We start from the raw sequence: 16,829 nt of genomic DNA on the forward strand, positions 1-16,829 counted from the left end.
AAAATCGAACGATGACAGCCGAATATAGGTATACACATGCACATTTTGCTCACTTTGTACTACGAACCAATAATTGAACCAAAAAAAAAAAAACACAATTTTTCCACCCAATTCATTCGATTTTTCGAGCAGATTTAACACACTCAAACCAAATTTATGACATGTAAGGTCTCGCTTCTATCTCTTTTTCACCTCTTTCCCTTTCTGCCTCTTTTTCCATCGCTCTCCATCTCGATGGCGTTATGCGGTTTCTTTGCATCGAATGAACAACATGCGTACTTGCACCTTGTTTATTCTATCGCTTTAATAAAACACATGATTTATCGTCCGAACCCATACATTATACCAACGAATGCTGATCACTTTATTGAACCTTAACCGAGCGAGTCTTTCAACGAAAACACAACTTTGCTGCTGAACTAACAACTTGATGGTTTTAGGCTGTGTGTATTGCATCTCCGCCCAAATTGTGTTTTCGGTTTTAGCCACTTTAATTAAAGTGGATACACTTGAATTCTGACATGCATCGCAGAGGCATTAACACGATTAAGTTTTGTGTTAGACACATGTGACGGAACATTTTATCAACTTTACACATGGACTTTGCATCGAATTATATCAACGTTGAAATTCATTTATGCATTTTTCAGGTGGATTTCATCAAATTTCCCCTGTATTTTAAAACAACAGAAACACATGTACCGGCGTTTTTTTTCTAACAGCTGAATTTCACAACCGTCGCATTGTAAACGCAGCGCTTGATGTTTTCCTACAACTGTCACTCGCACGCAATTCAACACCTATATCGTTCTTCTTCAAATGCCCATCGAACCAAACGGATAAACAAAGACAGCTGCTGTGCTCTCTATTTTCCCGCACAAAATTCCTTTGTACGAACTAAACGATGCCATACGTTCGAACAGACCGATACTATGTGAAGCGGGCGATGGGCGTGCGTTAGAATGAAACAACTGTATGTGACGACAGTTCAGTTTGAGCGGTTCGTTCGTTGTGTATGATACAGCAATTCGCGCCAAAACAACAACGCATTTGTCACTTTAGTATTGAACGTGAAGCAAACCACTGTTGATTCGGTGCTCGCTCGTATTCTTCTGCAATTTGTTTGAATAAACGCTGGTCTTACTTTTCCTTTTTTTGGTAACTGTTTATTTAGTGATTTGATAATAAATCCGACGGATTTTTATCATTTTAATAACTCAATAACTTGAATGTATTTTATTTTCTGGTGATTTCCAGAAGTCACACACACACGGAGTAATCATGTTTGAAGCACGCCTTACCTCCTCAGCTGTCTTGAAAAAAGTGCTCGATGCCATCAAAGACCTGCTCAATGAAGCCACCTTCGACTGCAGCGATTCTGGTATTCAGGTATAAAATCGATGATTACATTTTTTTTTTGAAACCAAAAATTTTCCATAGAAGTCTAATTGATTTTTGATTTTGATTGAATGTACAGTTGCAAGCCATGGACAATTCGCATGTGTCATTAGTATCGTTGACTCTGCGCTCCGATGGATTCGATAAGTTCCGTTGCGATCGTAACTTGTCGATGGGCATGAATCTTGCCAGTATGGCCAAGATTTTGAAGTGTGCCAACAACGATGACACGCTCACAATGAAAGCACAAGATAACGCCGACACCGTCACCTTCATGTTCGAATCACCGAATCAAGAAAAGGTATGAAAGCCAAACAGAACTGACCTAACTGCCTCAACCCATTGTTGTACACTCTTCTTTTCTAACACATTCCATGGTTTGCTTGGTTTATTGTTCAGATTTCCGACTATGAAATGAAACTGATGAATTTGGATCAAGAGCACTTGGGCATTCCAGAAACCAATTATGCATGCATTGTGCGTATGCCATCGATGGAATTTGCACGCATCTGCCGCGATTTATCGCAATTCGGTGAATCAATGGTCATTGCTTGCACCAAAGAAGGTAAGAGAAAAAACGGAAACATAACCTCATTTTGCGTTTGTCACAAAATTGCATGTCGTTGCGAAATTCCGTCACTTTGTGGTGATGTAGAAAACGCAGCCCTTCGTTTAAGATTTTTTGCACTACGCGAAATGTAAAGCGATTGTTTTCATTTCATTTATTTTCTTTGTTTTGAAAATCGATGAATGGAGATGGTTATATGCAAAAATCACAATAATTCTATTGTTCTGTCTCTTTTCAAAGGTGTGAAATTCTCGGCCAGTGGTGATGTTGGTGCAGCCAATGTGAAACTCGCCCAAACCTCATCGATTGACAAGGAAGAAGAGGCTGTCATCATCGAAATGCAAGAGCCAGTCACATTGACATTCGCTTGCCGCTACTTGAACTCGTTCACAAAGGCAACTCCGTTGTCTGCCCAGGTGCAGCTGTCAATGTCGGCCGATGTTCCATTAGTTGTAGAATACAAAGTTCAAGACTACGGTCACATTCGATACTACTTGGCACCGAAAATCGAAGATGACGAAAGCTAAACAACGTTCCATCGTATGAAGATTCTGTCATCGTTAAAACACTCTCTTTTAAACCATTGCTTATCATCTTCTTTTTTTTTTAAATATGATTTATTCTACAAAAACAAACAGACCAATTTCCCTTTCATGCATTGTCAGTGTGAAAATAGAATAACAAACATAAAATAACACACAAACTCAAAAGCCAATTTACTGATTGAATAAAAATTAAGTTTTCAGAAATGTATAAAAATACGGGGTTTTCATTGTTTGGTATTTTTGTACGGATTTTTTTTTTCATCAAATTTCACTAATAATTGGAATAACTGATTGTTGCATTGTTGGATATGTGTGCAGTGAGTCGAACCAACGTATGTTTGCACCGAAAGTACGTTCAGTGTGCTTATCAAGTTCTTTGACTTTGTTGGGTGCATTTGTCCTGAATTTCAATGCCAAATCCCGCCTACGTATACCATGACTTACTATCAATAGCTATTATCAATTTTATCAATCTCCTTTGAGCAAAAACTGCTAACAAAAGCCATACGTGGAAAAAATCGCGTATGATTTCTTCGTGTGCTGCTCTTGATTATAATAAGCCGATAACAACCTCAAAGTACCATAAATCGACGAGATATTAACCATTGGAAATCAATCTCACATTCAATTCGTAACGAATTCATTTCGAGCAAGCAGTCAGTGAAGAATTTGATTCTTTGACAGTGTGGAATTTCATTATTCTTTTCATTAACAATGACCTGCGCTGTACCTTGATACAAAGCGATTATTTTTTGTTCTAGATAAATATTATTTCTGTGCAATTTTGCAAAATAGCATTTGAAAAATGACGTTTAGCAATGGAAAAACAGTGGAACAAAAAGACCTTACGATTGGAGAAAAAGTAAAAAATGGTTATAATCCAATGATGGAAGGGGTTCGTTGGTCCGAACGCTCATTTTTTGCATCGAGGATAGAACAAATATGGAAATATATTCCAAATTGGTTGGGCCAAATATTTGTCACCATTGCCATATTTTTATTCGCCTCCGGCATACAAGGTACTATTGTTAATTGAATTATTGCTGTAGTTTGGAATTTTTTTTTTAATTCTGCCAAAAAAATTCAATAATTTTTTGCCATGATTTTGTCGTTGATAACGTAAAATAGTGTTTTCAGTGAACATACTTAAATATCGTTTATTATTCTTGTTGTAGTATTGAATGAAGATAAAAAATTTAATTAAATTCGATTGAAATCGACTGGAATTTTTCGTAGAAATATTTTCAGTAGGTTTTTTTATTTGAAAAGAATAAATAAATAAAATTCCAATGTTCGCTGCAATGTTCGAAGTGAATAATCAGCGATTGTTATCAGATAGATCGAGTTGATCCATTGTGTTCTTTCAATTGCCGGTCATAAAAATTCAAGAAGTTCAAAAACATCACTGATTATTATCAGTATTATAATATAACTTTTTTTTTATTCTAAATATCTTGATTTCCTCACATACACTAGGTGACTGGATCACTATTATAGTACACTATTTCAAACATATTGAACAGTCTAACTCACAAAATGAGAAATTGATCACAGCACATGCTTGGCCCGACGATAAGAATGGATCCTTACTATTTTTCATCATCGTTTCGGCAATTTCGTCATATGGTCTTTATTTTGTCATTGGCGGATTTTTACATGTAAATACGTGTAAATTTCATTAGTTGCAATTACAATTGAATTGTGTCTCAATTTAAGACTCCTTTTTTATTATCAATTACTTCATTTATTTAATTTTTTTCTTCAAAATTTATTATTCCTTCTATCTCTTTTCAAGTGGTATTTTTATGTTCGACAACGCGACAAAAGCCACGAATGGAAATGTCAACCGGAAATATTCATGTCACCTGAACTCGAACGACATGAAATGCTGTTTGGCTCATTGTCGTTAGGTGTTGTGAGTTTTTTAACGGGATGCATCTCTTGGTATGCAGCAAATGATGGCAAATACTTGAAAATATACTATCGAGCTGATGAATATGGATGGTTGTGGTTTTTCCTACAAATTCCAATCGTATTTATGTATCAAGTCAGTTTGAATACATTTTTATAATCAACATTTTTTTTCTTTTTTTCCCCCCAGAAAAATTCAATTTAGTTCAATGAATGAAAAGAAAAAAATCTTAGCGAATAAAATTTGAATTAAATTCCATATTAAATTTAAAATTAAATATTGAATTTAATTCGAATTTTTCGATCATTTTTTTTTTCATCTCAAAAATCAAATATATCAAGACTAATTTCCGATTTTTTTTCAGGATTACCTAACGTACTGGATCCACAGATTTTATCATTATCCATTTTTGTACAAACATTTCCACAAATTGCACCACAAATATAAGCAACCGACAGCATTTTCAGTGTCCGCAATTCATCCAGTTGAAATAGTGAATGTGCAAATGGCTTTGGCGTCTCCAATGGTCTTAGTGCCTGTTCATTGGAGTAAGGTTTTTTCCTGTAAAAAAGAGACAATTTCAAGTCAACAATGTGTCATTTTTTCTATTTTAATTTCGAATTGTAGTTTTATTTTATGGAATTCTTATATATACCTACTACCATGGCATCATTGACCATTCTGGCATTGCCTTCAAAGCACAATGGTGGCAACCTTGGCAGCCGGACGCCATCTTCCACGATAACCATCATCAATATTTCCATGTGAACTATGGATTCAATATTTGGATTTGGGACAAGGTAACGACTTAGATGCTTCACTTCATCTTCTTCTCCTATTTATGTGTCTATCTTCTTTCTGCAGCTGCACGGTACATACCGTCGCAAAAATCGTGTTTACCGTGAGGATATTTTCTATGGCAAAGGAAAAGCGTTCGACGAAGTGTCATCAGAAATATTGGCAAACGATTTGGCCGAGCGAAAATCCGAGAATCCACTTGCATACCGGGGCAACTACAATGAAAACGATCTTACTGAAGATGATCTTAAGACGAAATAGCTGTACATAGATCTAGAGCTATAATTTACTATAATTTTTTTTATCACTGCTTTTTTATCACAGAAATCTTGTGAAAATGCGAAAATATGTTTGGTTTTTGGTTTAAAAAAAATTGCAAATTTATTCAACGGTTTTCAAAAAAAAGTTCATTGTTCTTATGTTTTTAAATTCTAAATGATTTGTTTGGTTTGCTTTTTTTGGATCAACAGTGAGCAATGTGGTTCAGAAAGTCAAGAAGAGTATGTAGAATAATGGCTAAAATTAACTTATAAATAAGAGTTTGTACGAGAATATAATAATAATAATAAAAAAAAGAAATGCAAATTCAAACAAAAAAGTGTGATAATTCTAGTGTGCAGCAGCTCATTCGATGACATAGTTGGGGTGCACCACAAGCACTGGATTGGCCTCATCTTCATCGGTATCGGTTTGTTTTGGTTTCAAGATAGTTGTGCGCAGTGGAATGATGACTTGATCATGGTTCATCAGACGATCGATGACCTTTTCAACCAGTGTTTTGCGTTCAATCAGATCGTCTTCGCTTTCAATGTCATCGGCAACCTGTTCCAAATACCAATTTACCAAATCTTCACGACGAACACCCTCCGAATCACTTTCACCCGAATCCATTTTGCTTTCTTCGGCTCGCATATGCAACACCAACATATTGGAAATGTTACGATAATCTTCGAATGCAAGTGTGAGTTTCTTCTTTTGTAATTCACCGGCCGTTTCTTCCGTTTCGATGGCCTGATCGTTAGGCGGTAAGTTTTCATCTTGCATATCGATGTCGGCAAGCATTGCATCGTCCTCATCGTCAAAGTGAATATCCGGCTGTTCGACACGAATTATTGACTTGTTGAGCAAACGATAGGCTTCTTTTGCATGTTTAGCCTGTACTTCATTCAAGCACTCAAGTTTGGCCAATGCTTCGCTAAGTCGAACCATACTCTCCAATTGACGTACCGTGATGCGCCATGATCCTTTTCCAGTCATGCCAGTGTCACGCTGACGCACATGGCCATAATTTTCAACCAACAAATGAGCCGCATCTTCACTAATCATCGGCTTAAACTGACGAGCAAATGTTATGTATCGAAGCACCTCTTCACGCGTGTAAACATGCTCAGTTTGTTGTTCCTCCATGTTTGTGTGCAAATCGATGATTCTCCGAGCGATGGCATAGTCGGTGATTTCATTGCATTCATCAACCAAAATGAAGAACAAATCAAAACGTGACATGATCGGTGCGCTCAATTGAATGTTCTGCTGCAGTGACTTTGAACGATCGTAACGACCATTGATTGGATTGGCGGCAGCAAGGATTGACGTGCGAGCATTTAGGGTGGCACGAACACCAGCCTTGGCCAATGAAATAGTTTGCTGTTCCATTGCCTCGTGGATGGCTACTTGATCGCGGACCTCCATTTTGTCGAACTCATCGATACAACAGACACCGTTGTCAGCCAACATAAGGGCACCAGCTTCGATGACAAAGTCAAAACTCTCCTCGTCTTTGACAACGGCTGCAGTTAAACCAGCTGCCGATGACGCTTTGCCTGATGTATACACGGCACGTGGCGAAAACTCAGCGACCTGAAGAGATTGACAATGGTTTTGAATTCGATAGTAACTCTTTTATTGGTTTTTTTTTAAATACGGTTCAGTGTTATTTTATTCAGAAATGGAAGAAAAAATAAACAAATTGTCTCTAAATGAGGTTTACCTGTTTTAAAAGCTGCGATTTAGCTGTACTTGGATCGCCAACGATGCACACGTTGATATCACCTCTCAATGTTGTTTCTATTTCAACGGAAAATGGCATACATTAAAACTGTGTTTCAATTTATCTTCTCCGTCAATAAAAATAATTTCAATGCGTTCTAAGATGAACATTTTCAACGTTATAAGATTTTCTACATAATTTTCTACTCCTGTAATTCCAACACTTACGTTCATGTGTAGTTTTAGCTACGCCACTAAACAACTGCAGCAAAACACCACGTTTAACTTCGTCATTGCCATAAATGGATGGGAACAGGCTGTTAATCAGATTGTTGTAAATGTTGCGATCCTTTGACATCGTATACACCTTATTCCATTCTTCGGTTGTCATTTGATTTTTCATATCTTCAGCGGTAACTTCGCTCATTGGCAAATCAGTGCCGCCAAATCGAGAAGTTGTGGCCTGAACGCTGCAAGCTAAAAATGCCATGCGATATGACAAATCACGAACACCCAACGCTTTCAATCCACGAACACCTTCGGCAGCAGCCGCTTCACCTCGTTGATGACGTGATCCAAGGTCGGCTTTGGCGCCGGGCAACTGCAACGATGCCACATTCGGTACAACGATCAAAGTACCAGTGAAATCATATCGATCGCCAGCCTGAACCGTTTCGACAATTTCATTGCGCAAAATGACCTCAACCGAACGTGGGATACAACCACGCGGCAATTCGGCTTGTGTCTCTTGAATGCGGACTTTTTGGAAATCGATAAACATGGATTTATCCGTTTCAAGCATGAATTTGCGACGATTGGCACAAACTGGATTCCGGCAAATGGTTGGGTTTGTGAATTTAAACTGTTGTTCAACGTCACGCACTTCTGTCTGACAGTCAAGGCACACAAATGTACCCGACACCAATTCCGGGTGAACTGGATGTGTACGAACCACTTGACCGGAGATACGAATCAATGTACCAATTTTCGATGTGGTCAATTCACGAACTTTTTGCCGAGTTGGAACATCGGTGAACGAAACATAGCATTCTTTCTCTTTTTTCAATTCGGTACGATCTTTTGTGTAGTTTGATACCGCTTGGCACAAAAACGGATAGATACGATAATATTCTTCGATGATGGTGGTGGCCAAATTTTGGTTATACTTTTCAACATCATCGAAATTCACTTCAAGCGTTGAACGATCCGGCGATACAAGCTCCTGCACTGGATGCAAATATTTTATTTCACCGTTTTCACGGAATCTACGACAGAAAAAAAAATGTTTAACCAACAATTAAAACCTACTTCAAAATGACATGTGCAACACAAGCTACTTACTCTTCCAAGAAATCTTGAAACAATTTCTGGCAACGAATTCCAACATCGTCTTTTACACGCAATTGACCAACTTGAACATCAGCTACATCCATGATTAATTAATGGGGGAACAAGCAACAATAAAGTAACCACAAAATATATTTTTTTTTATCGTCGATAGAAACGGAATACGATTCACTTGTGCGACTAACAAGATACAAGAAAACAATGAATGCGCAACAGTTAGTTGACTGTGTGACAAACGATGTTTTGGCGCGAAAGACAACACACACCACAGCGACCATATGACAAACTAGCAATGTCAAAACTGAACTGCTCCGTGCCATTAGCGCCATCTTTTGGATTGGTTTTGCATTTGGGACAGGTTTTTCGTGCCACCATGGAAAGCTCTGAAACCAAAGGAGCATTCATAACCAAAAATCCGGAAGAAATTTATAAATCGGATAAGGCACCAATTATGGATACCATGTTCAGTCTTACTTCTCAAGTAATTAAGAATAATCGATAAAATGTTTTGAAGTCATTTTTGAAAATTTAACATATTCTTCCCATAGGAATCCATAACATTTAATCCAGAAATAACTACAAGCACTGAACCACTTCTTAAAGGAGACTGGAAGGATTCAAAGTTGTTGCTGCCATTCCGAGGATTCTTTAAAGATTCTTACCCAGAAGTAATTCTATGCATTTTATTTGATTGACGACTGTGGTCTGGCGCTGTTTATATTATGAAAAAACAAAAACTGGATTGAGAGAATGAATAACATCTTTTTGCAGGAATACAAGAATGCGATTGATCTGTTGACAGACGCCTATTTCAATGACACAACCAATGATGATGCAATTAAACGTGCAAATATTGGTTTGCTCTCAGATTCAAGCTTCGGGTATGGCATTCTCAAAGCTGCCCGATATCAAGTGATAGCAAATAACAAGGAAACACGGAAAAATACGTTTCTACTGAGGTTTGAATGCCATTCTAACGATCCATTTAAAATAATTTCAACAACTTGTCCATCAATTCTAGATTCGGTGTAGATACTGCACTCAATATATACAAAGTGACATATCAATTAGATTTCGATGGAATGGCTCACGGAGAAGAGCTGTGCTTTATTTTCCGTTGCCGTTTCTTGGATAGTTACAAACTATATGAAAATTTATTACAAGTCAGCGACGATTCAAATGTGAATTATAGAGCGATTAAGCGTATGGTCAATATAATCACTAATTTTGCCCGTATCGGGTGAGTTATGAAGAGATTTTGACAATAATTTCACTTCGATTTCTTACCAATTTCATTCTTCATGCTCTATGTCGTTCAATTATTAGCAATCCATCGGTGAAAGGTGATACTCCATTTAAGTCATTATCATCACCAGACGAAATGTTCAGTCAAGACATTACGAATGATCCAAAAACCAGCTTGGTAACAAACATAATGGATCAAGTACACTTCAATACATGGCAACAAATTGATGACACCTATCAAAAAATTCAAAGTTCCAAAAATTGATGAAAATCAAAATTAAAACAATTAACTGTCGCTTATGTTTTTTTTTTTTTTTGTAAATTCATGGAATTTATTTCTCTTTACTTAAAGCATAATAAAATTTGGGACATTCTTCTGAGAAATGTAATAAATCAACTTTGGATCATTTGAATAAAAATGTATTCATACAAAATGAGTAGGTTCAACCGAATTGTACAGCGCTGTTTGTTCATTGATCGCGGAGAGTTTTTGCATTTTGGCCAAATCGGTAAGTAGCATGCGTATGGTTTGACTTGTTTTGGTGAAGTCTGTTTTTGAATTCGTATCCGGATGATCATCCATCGATTCCAATGCTAAAAACGCAAAATATTAAATAGTATGGTTGATCAAAATTTGAGTATAAAACGAATAGAAATCGTTCAATAAAGCAACTCACCCATGATCTGTGCATCGATGGTTTGCATTCGTGAGAGAATCGTGTTCTGTACCTTCTGAATGTGTTCCAAGAGACGATGTTGACATTCAAGCGAGTCGATGGCTGCTTCTGGTTCAGGGATGTTTGGCGTTGGTCGAGCCACTTTTTTCGGTGAAAGTGTCTGTTTCGGCGGTTGATGTGTTGCCTCTTTTACTTCCTGCTTAGTATTTTTATCCGTAGCAGTTTCAGTTGCCCCATTTTTCTCTTGTTGCGTTGTTTCGTTTGATGTCGTCTGCTCGGTTCCATCACCTTTCGCCACGTTATTTTCACGATCAGCACTTTTTGTGCTCGTTTCAGAAGTCGCAATTTCATTTTTAGCTTCCGAAACTGGGCTATTTTGCACTTGCTCAACGGGTTTTAATTCAACTTTTGCTTCGGCAATCGATTCAATATTTCTCGGTGGACTTTGTTCCCATTTCTTTGACCACAAATACATTTTCGGATGATCTTTATTTGCGGCAATGTTTATCTTCACATTCAAACTATGCAACGAGCGTTTCAGCTCCAACAGATTGCCGGTTAGTGTGTGGCTTTGCTTGAGAATGTCGAAGCGTAATGGGGCTTGACGACTTGCTGGGTGATAATTTGCATGGAACAATTTACCTTCGTACAACCATTCCTGATCATGAATGTATCGCATCGATTCGCGAGCTCTATCCGGATTCCGGCAAATGTAGCACACATACTTTTCCGGCACTTCGCTTTCTTTTTCGATGCCGTTGCATCCGCCGTGTTGCCAGCACAAGCACAATTCACACTGAATCATTAAACCATCCTCTTCGCCATACGAACACAGGCAATTGATAATTTCCTCTTGACGCATTCGCACGATTTTGATTACTTCACCGTTTTCGTTGATGTAACTCGATGCGGAACGCTGCTGGAAATTCGGATCCATTGTTGAATTCTCCGAATTGGAGTCGGTAGATGAGTACTGTAAAAATTTCAATCGATTTGGTCGTGATTGAGCCGGAATTGTCCCAAAGCTTGAACTACCACCGGTACGACGAATGCCAGGCAATGCGTCACCTTCACGCAATAGCGGTACACGAATTTCAAACGCCTTTCGTTTGAATCCTTTGCCCAATTTCTTGAATTTCTTCTTGAACGTCTTGCCTTTGCGTCGCGAAACTTTGTTCGCCTTGATTTTGGCCGCATGACCGATTTTGAATCGCGGAATTGCCGCCTTTTGAGCTGTCGGTTTTGAATCAGCTGCAACACTTCCTTCTGGTTTCTTCACTGAAGCTGCCGATGAGCCCATTTCGATTTCATCAAAAACAACAATCTCTTTGATTGTACTGAATTTTGCAGAAGCCTCCGGTGAAGTAACCTTATCATTTGCCGATGGTTTGCGTTTCTCTTTAACCTCTGGGCTCATTTGACTTGTGCTTAACTTTCGTTTCAGTCCTTCATTCGCTTGTTCTCCAGCCGCTGCTGGCAATGGCGTCGATTGATCTTCGGATTTCGGTTCGATTTTCACGCGTGTCGGCGAGATGGACTTTCGAATCGTTCGCATTTCCGCTGTGAATGACTTCTCAAAGAATTGTGCATTGGGAATTTGATTTTTCGGCGATGGTTCCTCGATGGATGAGTGCATTGTACGGAAGTAAGCCAATTCAGTCATATTTGGACAAGCGCCCAGTTGCTCTGACAACTCATGATGATAGTGTTTTACATGGATTTGCAAATGGTTCTCTTTGCGAAAAGTTTTGACACACCCTTCTTTCGGGCACTGGAACAAATTATCAATCAGTTGAACTTTCAATGCGCCAACATAGATGAATCCTTCTTCCAACGATGCATTTGCTTCGGTTTTTATTGGTGTGCTGGTTTCGGCTTTGATTTCTTGTGTAATCTTTGACAGAATTGACGATGTCGATTCATTCGGTGCGAATCCAGTGAATGGCTCTTGTTTAAAGTCTTGGAATGATGCATCCAGACTTGAATCTAGTTTGAAATCGGACGATGGCTTTTGGACAACCGGCGGCACATAGTCATCCGTGTAAACATATACACCAATATCTTTTGCACGACGTTTGTGAATGCTAAAATCGTAAATGTCCGGGTTATACGATTGTCCGATTTCTTCCAAGTAAACTTTAACGTCGTTTTTTGATCGGAAGCGCTTGTTGTTTGGACCGACAAGCACAACATCCCATTTGCCAGATGTACTCGATCGCTGATACAAATGCTTTGTCCAGCCAGTCGGCAAACGGTTGTCTTGCACTAGAACGGTTGGCCGTTTCGTGCCATCCGCATTCAGCAAGAATCCTTCATCACCAATTGGTGTGTCGTTTATCCACGGGCAACACCATTCACCTTCTGGTATTTCAGGCAAATTAAATTTGCTGACGTCAAACTTCGGGATTGTATTGACTTTGAATGGTTTTTTAATGATGGCTTGAACCGGTGGAATCGGTATGACTGGCGTTGCTGGTGAATCTGTCGGTGCTTTGTCATTTGCCGGTCGCTTAATTTTCGACATGTGAATTCCTTTTACATGCTTGATGTAACCGTCATCGAAGAGCACTTCGTATTTGTCTGAAAATTGAAAAGTGGGAATTAGGTTTATGCACGAGAAATTGATACTAATCAACTTGGCACATGGATTAGGGCTTAAAGTATGGAATGATTAAAAAATAGAGCATTTTTCCAAAAGATGACATTTTCTTACTGTTTTCCAACGGCCGAAGAACAGTTGCTGGGAACTTCCTTGAATCAGTCCATCGAGCCAAACAACGATCACCTTCTTTGAATTGAATCGGAACGGGAATTCGCAATCGGCTGCTATCCATTGCTATCCATTCATCGCTTAGTTTGAATCTAAATGAGGGAACATGTACATGTTTAGTTTATATTTCTCTGAAAATTCGTTCTATTCTAATTTTTCTTTCACTTTTTCCTTTTTTCTCCATTTTTTAAAACGTTTTTTTTGTTATCTCTCAAACAATACTCACCCGCCTGCTCCCTTGGCCTTAACATTTTTCTCGAAATTAATCAAAACCTCTTGTTCGCCCTGATCCACCTCAGCAACGCTGGCATTATGCCAACTTCCGCTCATATCCTGTACTTCGACTTTGGCTCCGGGTGTCAATTGCATCGCAATATCAAACTTTTTACTCGGCGACTTAATAGCATTGTCTTTTCCCGTTGATTTCTCTGGTGTTGCAACTGAATCCAATGACTTTCTTGCTACATTAACTTTTGTATTTGAATCACCCGTTGATTGTTCTTCAGCGCTGGCCGATCTTTGTTTTTCGGCCGCACTGTTTGCTTGCGACCGTGAAATCATCTTTTTCGATTTACCCACCGGTGTAGTGGTGTCACTCGGTGTTTTTGTCACTTTATCTGTGTTTCCTCCTTTGGTTGATGTATCTAGCGTTGGGCTTGATTGTTGTGCTTCGGCCAAATGTTCTGCAAACGATTTTTGATTACCCCATGCGAAAATAGTCGGTACTGCATTTGAATTGAGTAATCGTCGACCATTTTTTGGTGCCTGATAATCGGTTTCAAGAAAGTGACGCGAGCATACGACGTTACTTTTGGTTATCGATCGATTTTGTTCGATGTGACAATTTTTCAGCCACATATTTCGGGCAACGTCATTCGTTGGAAACGCATGAAATTTCACATCACTGTGCTCGGGCAAATGTGATGCCGATTTGCATTCAGCAACACAACACCGTCGTTGACCCATTTCAATGGATGCACTTGATTTGCTTGAACAAACAACAATTCTTTAACACGCAATATTGTGAAATTTCGGATAGTCTTGAAAATCACGTAAATCCGAAAAATTTCTTCGATAATTTTATGTTATCAATTGTAAATTTGCGTTGGAATCAAAGAAACAATACTTTAAAGTGGTTTTATTGTGAAATTTTGCGTAAAAATGTGGAAAAAAACACGATTTCTCTCTTCCATAATACGCATCACAAAAAACTTTGAACTAAAAATGACATGACGCCATATTGTTACCACTACCAATGCGAAGCAGCCCAACAACTGTCATGGTAGCTCTCGTTTGATATAGGCGAACTGTCAATTTCGATTAGCAACGACACAAACCCGCATAACAACAATGTGTCTTGACTGTCACAATTCTCGTTGCGTTTTCCCATTTCTCTGTAAATTCGCTGCAATATGAATAATTAATACGATGATTTTGTGGAAAATTCCGAAACAATGCAATGTTCATGCATGAAAAAATTGGTACACTGAATTCGTTTCGTTTTCTTCGTACGAAAAAATTCGATCGGAAGAAATTATAAATATTTTTTTTTTATTTTGCTTGCTATTGAAATTGTCATATGAAATGAATTTTAATCGAATATACATTGGTTGAAAAATGTTTCGTTGCTTATCATTTGTATTCACTAAAATTTAATTTAAATATAGGTTTGAACTGAACCAAACGAAGCTGATTTGATATTCATAAATTCTAGAAGAAAGCACATTTTCCCTTAAATATAAAATAATTGGTCCACAAAGGCTGTGATTAGTGTAATGATGGATATCTATTGAAATGTCTATCGTTTATTTAATACCACAAACAATCTTCATCAAATACCAAATCAGTTTCTATTTGTGCTGTATTTTATTTACTTATTGGAGAGCAATTTTTCTTTATCTTTTTCATTTTTGTCAGTCTTTTTTACTGCACTTTTACCGAATGCTGCATCCGCAAACAGTCCCACAAATACCAAGACTGCGCCCATCCATTGCCGTGAAGTCAATGCATTGCCGAAGAAAATGACGGAAAACAAAACGGTAAAGAATTTACGTGTTGTTGTAACAACAGAACAGGCCAATGGCCCAAAGGAAGCTACCATGATGAAAATAAATAGTTGACCCAATGCACCGGTGACGGCTAGCAGAGCCAAATTAACCAAAACATATGGATAACGACTGGCAAAGGCGATGAATTCGAACAATTCGCCAGTTAAAATGATGGCAACCGACACAATGGCAGTACTCCATCCATTCATTGCGATCATCATGTGTTGAGCAGTGGGTGAATGTGCTGATCTCATACGTTCTTGTATCGCACCCGTTAATCCATCCATGGACAAACTCAAAATTAAAAGCACTTCACCGATGCCAAGCATTTGTTCGGATGCAGCTACCGTTGCATTCACTTTGCCTTCTTTCATCATAAACAAAATGACGCCAGCAACAATTGTCAACACAAAACAGTAACGTTGAATGGTGTATCGTTTGTGGCCGATGAGCACGCCCAAAATCATCACCGGAATCGGCTTAGCTGATTTGCCTATCACTTGTGTTGGATATGGCACCCATCTCAATGCCATATTCGAGCTGACCATCGCCAAAAGGTAGGTGATTGCCGAACAGGCATAATAACCATAATGCGTTTTATCCTCTTTCTCCGGCTTTACGAGCGTCAAACCTACAGTAAATAAGAAGAGATGGCAAAATCAGTCAAGAAACCTGTTGATCAATAAATTGTCCAGATTTTGAGCATACCTTTTGCAAAAATCCAATTCCACAAACACTGAACGCCCACCAATGTCAGGGTGTATGTAAATTTCTCGTAGTTGCCGTCCTCATCACGTTCACCGTAGCGGCTTCTCGTAATTTTCTCCTGAAGAATGCCGAAATAAAAGTAAGAGAAGAAAATGCCAACAGCGGCTATGATAAATTTCCCTTGATCATGCATTTTTCTTTCGGTGTGTAATTAGCCTCAGTTCATCACTTGAAGTAGAATCCAATCAGTTTCCAAATTGACTTGTAAACTATTCGGCCAATTGATTTTTATCAGTTCAATTGAAATAATCCCGTGCTCGGTGTGTGTAACAAGTACTTCGACGTGGCAACAACTGATTCGACTCAATGTATTGCACAAATGATTCCGAATAAAATGTGTCAATTTTAACCGGAAACCAATAAAAAATCTGCACACTCTCTGTCACAATGATGCGATTTATATTAAAGCAAACAAATTGCACAAGCCAAATAGTATCAATTGCAATGAGGCAAACACATCATCTCAACATGAATAACTCTCTAGCACTAATGCACAAAACAAACGATGCTCTGTCAATGAAATATACACGTAATGCTAATTTGACACATGTCAGTTGCCAAACTGAATTGTGACTGAAACTTATTGGGTCACTTTTGGTGTATAACACTTTCGAACACATTTGATTGTGTACGAATCGTCTCAGTTGTTCGTTGTGCCAAACGTGCTTGCGACACAGCGATACATAAACTACAATGCACATTGTTGAGCTGTCAATAGTACCGTTAAGAACATACAGAGAAAATAAAGAAATTTTTGAGAATAATAA

The 16,829-nt window shown here is 38.3% G+C and overlaps 6 protein-coding genes across 6 annotated transcripts; 3 read left to right on the forward strand and 3 right to left on the reverse strand.

Moving 5' to 3' along the window:
* Nucleotides 1-1,018: 1,018 nt before the first annotated feature.
* On the forward strand, nucleotides 1,019-2,725 carry LOC129567126 (proliferating cell nuclear antigen). Its single transcript, XM_055443732.1, has 5 exons — nucleotides 1,019-1,158; nucleotides 1,258-1,389; nucleotides 1,478-1,699; nucleotides 1,798-1,963; nucleotides 2,207-2,725. The coding sequence occupies exons 2-5, from the start codon at nucleotides 1,282-1,284 to the stop codon at nucleotides 2,491-2,493; spliced, it is 783 nt and encodes a 260-aa protein (XP_055299707.1). The 5' UTR covers nucleotides 1,019-1,158; nucleotides 1,258-1,281; the 3' UTR covers nucleotides 2,494-2,725.
* A 369-nt stretch (nucleotides 2,726-3,094) lies between these two features.
* LOC129567129 (lathosterol oxidase-like) lies at nucleotides 3,095-5,819 on the forward strand. The gene is made up of 6 exons (XM_055443735.1): nucleotides 3,095-3,530; nucleotides 3,988-4,169; nucleotides 4,307-4,558; nucleotides 4,788-4,971; nucleotides 5,051-5,223; nucleotides 5,288-5,819. The coding sequence occupies exons 1-6, from the start codon at nucleotides 3,317-3,319 to the stop codon at nucleotides 5,480-5,482; spliced, it is 1,200 nt and encodes a 399-aa protein (XP_055299710.1). The 5' UTR covers nucleotides 3,095-3,316; the 3' UTR covers nucleotides 5,483-5,819.
* Nucleotides 5,577-10,027, reverse strand: LOC129567128 (DNA replication licensing factor Mcm6). The gene is made up of 4 exons (XM_055443734.1): nucleotides 8,549-10,027; nucleotides 7,436-8,472; nucleotides 7,209-7,285; nucleotides 5,577-7,078 (listed from the first exon to the last, which is right to left on the reverse strand). Exons 1-4 carry the CDS (start codon nucleotides 8,638-8,640, stop codon nucleotides 5,846-5,848), a joined length of 2,439 nt encoding a protein of 812 aa, XP_055299709.1. The 5' UTR covers nucleotides 8,641-10,027; the 3' UTR covers nucleotides 5,577-5,845.
* Nucleotides 8,928-10,211, forward strand: LOC129566985 (uncharacterized). The gene is made up of 6 exons (XM_055443435.1): nucleotides 8,928-9,035; nucleotides 9,103-9,222; nucleotides 9,326-9,513; nucleotides 9,576-9,794; nucleotides 9,881-9,998; nucleotides 10,152-10,211. The coding sequence occupies exons 1-6, from the start codon at nucleotides 8,928-8,930 to the stop codon at nucleotides 10,209-10,211; spliced, it is 813 nt and encodes a 270-aa protein (XP_055299410.1).
* Nucleotides 10,102-14,544, reverse strand: LOC129567127 (PHD finger protein 20-like protein 1). The gene is made up of 4 exons (XM_055443733.1): nucleotides 13,473-14,544; nucleotides 13,190-13,338; nucleotides 10,477-13,056; nucleotides 10,102-10,393 (listed from the first exon to the last, which is right to left on the reverse strand). Exons 1-4 carry the CDS (start codon nucleotides 14,210-14,212, stop codon nucleotides 10,224-10,226), a joined length of 3,639 nt encoding a protein of 1,212 aa, XP_055299708.1. The 5' UTR covers nucleotides 14,213-14,544; the 3' UTR covers nucleotides 10,102-10,223.
* A 196-nt stretch (nucleotides 14,545-14,740) lies between these two features.
* On the reverse strand, nucleotides 14,741-16,637 carry LOC129567130 (solute carrier family 35 member B1 homolog). Its single transcript, XM_055443737.1, has 2 exons — nucleotides 16,003-16,637; nucleotides 14,741-15,925 (listed from the first exon to the last, which is right to left on the reverse strand). Exons 1-2 carry the CDS (start codon nucleotides 16,193-16,195, stop codon nucleotides 15,117-15,119), a joined length of 1,002 nt encoding a protein of 333 aa, XP_055299712.1. The 5' UTR covers nucleotides 16,196-16,637; the 3' UTR covers nucleotides 14,741-15,116.
* Nucleotides 16,638-16,829: the final 192 nt, after the last annotated feature.

Source organism: Sitodiplosis mosellana, unplaced genomic scaffold, assembly GCF_009176505.1.
Source record: "Sitodiplosis mosellana isolate CC-2019 unplaced genomic scaffold, AAFC_SMos_1.0 Smas_scaffold_5, whole genome shotgun sequence".
NCBI lineage: Eukaryota > Metazoa > Arthropoda > Insecta > Diptera > Cecidomyiidae > Sitodiplosis > Sitodiplosis mosellana.